The sequence below is a fragment of the Lolium perenne genome, chromosome 1 (genome assembly GCF_019359855.2).
Source record: "Lolium perenne isolate Kyuss_39 chromosome 1, Kyuss_2.0, whole genome shotgun sequence".
Classification (NCBI taxonomy): Eukaryota; Viridiplantae; Streptophyta; class Magnoliopsida; order Poales; family Poaceae; genus Lolium; species Lolium perenne.
In genome coordinates this window covers 162882198-162888450 of record NC_067244.2, presented here as the reverse complement: position 1 = coordinate 162888450, position 6253 = coordinate 162882198, and the positions used below count along the sequence as shown (strand labels likewise).

General features: G+C 41.9%; 1 protein-coding gene across 2 annotated transcripts; it reads left to right on the top strand.

The window, feature by feature from the left end:
* Window positions 1-1179: 1179 nt before the first annotated feature.
* On the top strand, window positions 1180-5135 carry LOC127310752 (uncharacterized). Of its 2 annotated transcripts, XM_051341400.2 has the most exons (9): window positions 1186-1555; window positions 1659-1705; window positions 1796-1898; window positions 1993-2079; window positions 3342-3425; window positions 3589-3642; window positions 4260-4340; window positions 4539-4584; window positions 4706-5135. In XM_051341400.2, exons 1-9 carry the CDS (start codon window positions 1313-1315, stop codon window positions 4756-4758), a joined length of 798 nt encoding a protein of 265 aa, XP_051197360.1. In that variant the 5' UTR covers window positions 1186-1312; the 3' UTR covers window positions 4759-5135. The 2 variants fall into 2 exon arrangements, with proteins under 2 accessions (XP_071675703.1, XP_051197360.1); XM_071819602.1 differs by lacking the exons at window positions 4260-4340; window positions 4539-4584; window positions 4706-5135 and adding an exon at window positions 3816-4244 and having other exon boundaries at window positions 1180-1555.
* The last annotated feature ends 1118 nt before the right edge of the window (window positions 5136-6253 follow it).

Sequence of the window (6253 nt, the reverse complement as noted above, 5' to 3'; positions counted from 1 at the left end):
GTTTCGTCCATGATTCCATCAAGCACTCACGCACCTTCAGAAGTCTCATTACGGAGAACATCAATGTTTCAACACAGGCGTTAGGTTCGCAGCTTGAGATTACCTACCTACTTGATGATCGGTCGAATTCGAACTTAGTTGAGGACCTGTGAAGTGGGCTATTTTTTAATGGTTTTTGCTCCTCGCTCGCTGCATGCGTGCACCGCGTGCTCCCTCTAGCGGTGAAAAGTACAGTCAGACAAGAGTCTATAGGTGCTAATGAATTGCGGTGTTGGACACATAAAAAGCCGAACTGTCACTTAAGGATGCAATAGATGCTCTCGTTACACTTGCCCAGCAGTGATGCAATTTTTTTGGTCCCATCAGCATCTTTAACAAAGCCTTGAATCTCTAATAGAAGTTACATATATATGTTATTCTGAGATAGAGGGAGTTCTGAATTTTAATACGGAAATTGTTCATCACTACTACCTGGTGAGGATTACATTTGAGAAAAATCTGCTCTTCAAAAGAATAAAACTAATCTTAGAACAAATTAAAATATATTCAGATTTATTATAAAAATGTGAATTTTAATCCTCTGTACGAATTTTGCATTTGGATAGTTTTGCGGTATAGTTTTAGTAGTTACAAAAAATTAATAAACACAATAACCTATTGGTGTAATTTGGAGAGTGAGAATCAGGGAGTCTCCCGCTGCAACGTACGGGCATTTGTGCTAGTCTTCTTATAATTTACAAACAAGAGTTGGCAAGGTACACACCGTGCATGTTTCACCTGTTAATTTAGTAATTCAAGATTCATATTAAATTATTTCACCAACAAATTTCATCGTGTTTCAGAAAAATACATGAATTATGCACCATATATACCATGCACGGTAGAAAGTCATTTCTCCTTCACCTCATTCGTCACAGCAGTGCTTGGCGGATGATGGCGAGACGAAGACATCCTCGATGTCGAAGGGGATAGACAGGAGACGGTGATGGCTCACGGCGCAGCGGACCTCGCGCGGCGGCGCCCATCCCGCGGCGAGATTGATTATTTTCCTCATTGCAGTCATCATGCTGTGAGCGGAAGCCGTGCGATTCTGATTTCTGGCCTCCATTCGTCCGCGTAGGCTGGGCCACCACACCCAGACGGGTGGGTGAACCGCTGCCCTCCTCTCCCCTCCTTCCTCCACGCGCGAAAACCCCAGCCAGCCACCATCTTCTTGCTCCCTGTTCCACCAAAAATCCCCCCGACGAAACCACTCGCCGCCCAAGAAAAAAAATCCACAAGCTAGTGGTACTGCGCAGAGGTGAAGAACGACATGTCTGTGCAGTGCGCGGCGCACGCAGTCCGGGCGCTTGCCGCGTTCCAGGCGGCCCCCTCCTCCCGCCGCCGGGTGAGCCATGCATCCGTTGTGCCTTGCCGGCCCAGGCGCACGGTTGCGCCGGTCCGAGCTGCGGATTCTTCGCCGCCTGCCGCGCCTGCGTCGTCCTCGTCGTCGTCGTCCGGAGCAGCCAGCGACAAGCCCATCGTACCCGACGACGACGGATTCACCCTCGCCAAGGTAAGCGGCTCAGGCGCTTTCTTGGTTCTTGAGAGCTAGCTAGCAGCAACGGGTACGCGGTTGCCTTGAGATTTTGATGTACTGAATTCCCCGTCATATGTAGGTTTCTTTTGGCGTGATTGGACTAGGGGTTGGTGGCTCCCTCCTGTCGTAAGTTCAGATGCTGCAGACTCTTATTGTGCAAACCAGAGAGATCCAGAATGCTTTTCTATCGATGGCTCATGTGTATTTGCATCTCAGATATGGATTTGGGGCGTATTTCAATCTTCTCCCCGGTTCAGAGTGGTCTGCTCTGATGCTAACCTACGGGTTTCCTCTCACAATCATAGGCATGGCCTTAAAGGCAAGCACTCTCTTCTTTCTGTCAGTTATTGGTCTTCTCTAAATTATGGTTTTATATCTGTAAATATGTGTTGATTCTTGAATTATATATGCAGTATGCTGAACTGAAACCAGTGCCCTGCATAACCTATGCTGATGCTTTCGCTCTAAGAGAACAGTGTGCTACCCCTATCCTCAAGCAGGTAATTTCGAAAATCCATATAGATTGTAAATAATACTTATGTGATATTGGCACTTTTTTAGGAGTAAAAATTGTGTGTGAAGCTAATTAGAAACACAACTTTGAGTGATTGTCAAGAAAATACATGTAATCCTTCTCTACTAAGACAAATTTAGAACCTCAAACTACTTATAGCAAGACAAACTTTTTGTTATGTTACACCCCATCTTCTGATTACATCCAGTGTCTAAGATGCTATATATATATATCTGTTGTGAGGTTTTTCTTATGCTGTTATGCATGTTATTCTTAAACGCCTTAGCTACTTCCACCTCTTCTATGAATAGCGTGACCTTTAAGAAAAAACCTCCCTATTTCTATCTTCAGTTTTAAAATTGTAGATATCATATCCAATTCAAACCAACATAGGCTCAGATATGATATCTCTATGGCAGCCAAAACACAGAAAAAAAATCTACTGTTCATGCATCATGGGTGCAAATACATATGGGCACATGGTCTTGATCTATTACGGGTAAACAACCTTTATAACATGGATCATTGTTCCTGAGCATGAGCGTACAGACCTTAAGTTTTAGACTACTCCTGTTAGATACTTCTACCAACCATCCCAAAGGCCGATCTGATAGGAAGTGGAGATGTAGTTCAAATCATCGACTAAGTTTAACCATTCAAATACTAAGCAAAAATCAACAAGTACTTCTCATTTGAAGTAAATGACAAATGCAGTTCCATTTGAAGGCATGAACAACAGTATTTTTTTATTTTAGGAAATAACAAATGTTTTTCATAGAGTATATATGGCAATCACTCTGGAAGTCTACATAGTAGGTACACAACCATCCATATGATAGACTGAGGTTACATTGTTCTCCCTGGCTCACCTTTCCACCTACTTGAGAAACCTGCCAAAGCATGATGAGAATAAACAACAAGAGATTGTCCAAAACAAAATTCAACATAAAATAGAACCAATATGGCCTAACAGTTGGTTGTCGATCAGTGTAGTTTACCCAAAATATAAGCAACATGGTATCAGAGAAAAGTGTGGAGAATTAGGTAATTAGCTAATTATAAATATCACCAGTTTCTGCGGATGAAACTTTAGAAGGTTGTGCACATATTTCTGTAGGTATGTGATTAAAAATTCTGGAAGAACGTTTGTTCACCAATTGTGTATGATTATTGCCTAATTTGCAGTACTTGTGACAATCATTACAGAATATGTACAATATCACTTGTTAATCTTGCTCTTACCTCTAGGTCAGGAGTGATGTTACACGTTATAGATATGGTGATGAGCAGCACCTTGACGAAGCGCTAAAGCGGATCTTTCAATATGGTTTGGTAATTCATGCTTTTGGTGCTTTGTCATGACCTGAACATTGTTTTCCTTTTATTTTATCTGTAATCTCAAGTTCACTTCAGCTACTGTACATCTTTAGCAAATCTCTTTGGGTTGGACAGATTCTGTTACTTTATCCTTATCTTCTTTTTATCTAACTGTCAGGGTGGTGGCATTCCAAGACGTAGTGCACCTATATTACAAAAAATTCAAGAAGAAGTAAATTTCCAATCTATTTATTTTGTTCTGTGGAGTAAATGTTCTATATATTATCATATTTACTGCAAATCACACATATATGTTTCACAAATTGTATTTCATAAATTACATTAAATCCCATTAGATTATATTTTCTCTGACCACTGGTCCCATAAATATCACCTTGCCATTAGTCCCCATCAGCACAGATTGCAAGACAAAAGAGTAGATGGTTTTCACTACCAGGGACTCCAGCCTGAGAACTAAGGCTGTAGCCTAAGTTGGACTAGTTTGAAATCTTGTGTGATTTATTCAGGAACGGTTCTAAATATGTTATGGAAATTGCAGATGGAAATAGCTTTCGTCACACAGTATTGTTATGCTTGTTACTGAATTCAGGATGTAGAAGTTTCACAAAGAAGTGTTTCCTCCGTCCCCCTGGACGACTAAAATGTCTAGCCGTTCTTTCAGCTTCCCATATGCCAATGACTTATGTTTGTTGAATGGTTCTATTATCTTCACTTTATTCACACTAAATGCTTTATACCACAAAATCATCGCATCATTTAACAAAAAGGCATCTCAGTTCCCTGGCATAATTCTTGGTTCAAAGAATCACAATCATATTTTTCCTGTAGGTAACCGATGATGGGAAATACTGTTTAGTACTTGAATTCGAAGCCAAATCATTGGAGCTGTCTGATTTTGAGAAAAGACAGGTTAGCACCCTCCTTTTCTTTTAGATTTCTAAAGCCAAAATAAACTAAGAAGTAATTAGTTGTTAGAAGAAAGTTACTCCAAAACTGAATGCACGTTGTTCCTTGATAGCATATAATTCTTGTTCTCCGATCCAGTAAAGAATTTGATATGCAAGATCATCTGAGTACTAAATCCTTGCAAACATTTGTCATACACAGGCAAAATTCACCTCCTTTTTTGGTCCTGGAATTAAGGCAGAAATTGGTGAGTTGTACTCTTTTTCTTATCTACATAAGAATATCAAGCTTTTCTTTTACATCATAAGACTACCAAGCTTCTTATACCCTATAGCACCCGTCATCTTATCGTTATTCTGGTGATCCAGGACAAGGTGGTGATGATCTGTATCAAGTGCGTCTTATCTCGGAGACTACTTAGGTAATTCAGAGGTTACTTAGGAAACACATAGCATGGGGCCTGGCCTGAGGTGTCGTGCAGGAAGCCAAACACCCCAAACTTGCATCTGATGGGCTTGGTTCAGGCTGGCGCAGGCAACCAGTCGTGCCCGTAGTGGCAGCTTATGCAGTTCCATTCTCTGCTAGTATACAACAAAATGTTCATTGTTCCACTAATTTGCATGTATGATTTTTTTGCGGGAGTGTATATATGATGGTAATGCTGTAAAAAGAACTCCTTAATTTGGTATTGGGCTTTTGTCCAGATGTAGCTCCAAACCTAGCATCATACGCTTCTTGCACAGGCTCGGAGAGAAAGGGCTATTTTAATATAGATGTACCTTCGTATTCACAACACAAGTGGCCATTGTAATAAATAAATTACCTTGTTTATAGGTCTATCTTTTGACCGTGTTTTAAGAGTTTCTTCTACAACTTATTTATAAGAAATGCCACAACATTTTTGAATGGTTTTGAGGCGCCGTGGGAAAAAATGCCACTAGGATGTTGCAAGCATACAAAAGAAGTGTTCCACGGGTGAAATGTATGTTACAATGGCCAGACAGTCTAGATTTGTGTTCTTATGGAATCACACAGCTGGGGAGGACGAGAGGTGGTCGTTCGCCAGTGCACCATAGCACCACCCTTGTCATATAGGCTTGCTTCAACATAAAAGTTACAATGCATGTTACAATCAACAGCAAATTGCCCAATAATAGATGGATATATCGCAATCAAAGAAGACAAACCGATTTCCAAAACCTAATTCCTCATGGGGGCAGTGGCGGCGGCGTGGTCCTTCTCGCAGAAGCTGGCCCTTATGTAGGCTCTTAGGCGGTAGCTAAGGGCAATGCTTTCCGCATCAATGGTATCCATGTGTGGGCCCATGCGCCGCACGTGAGTCTCATCCGCCATGTAGTTGCACTTGAACCTCTTGGGCATGTCTTCGAAGCCATAGTTGCCGCCGTCTATCTCCTGTGCCACGAACCTCGGCTTCTTCACCACCTGCTCCAGCGACCTCTTCTTGCTACCTGCATCTACCTCCATGGCACCACCTGCCCGCACGCACGTTTGTTTTTGTTTTTGCGTTAATCAACTTGTAGCTGCTTGATCGATTGATCTTGTAGATTTTCCCCGCCTCCTGTTCCTGGAATTTATTGACAGATATTACAGTCACAACCGGAGACGGACCCCTGTTCGATCAGTACTCAGTAGTAGGTCGACAAGCACGTAGTCTGATCTATCCGACAATTTGAAGGGGAAGCCACGTACCACCTATCTCCAAACGCGCACGCACAAGGATCGACATCCAGGTCAGTTGGCCTTCAGCTATCGAAGATATACTCTACAGCCTACCTGATATGGATATCCAGGCCTGGTACACTAGGACAACCATTGATACGAGGATTAAGTCTAAGGTTGTACCATTATTATATCTTAGTGTTATTATTAGGGAAAAATATAGCCAGGTCATGTGG

What these genes read in the sequence shown, in the direction of transcription:
- LOC127310752 (XM_051341400.2), top strand. Translation starts at nt 1,313, where the DNA reads ATGTCTGTGCAGTGCGCGGCGCACGCAGTCCGGGCGCTTGCCGCGTTC. An exon ending in GTTGGTGGCTCCCTCCTGTC is followed by an intron (nt 1,706 to 1,795) that starts GTAAGTTCAGAT and finishes TTTGCATCTCAG; the next exon opens with ATATGGATTTGGGGCGTATT. An exon ending in GGATCTTTCAATATGGTTTG is followed by an intron (nt 3,426 to 3,588) that starts GTAATTCATGCT and finishes TCTAACTGTCAG; the next exon opens with GGTGGTGGCATTCCAAGACG.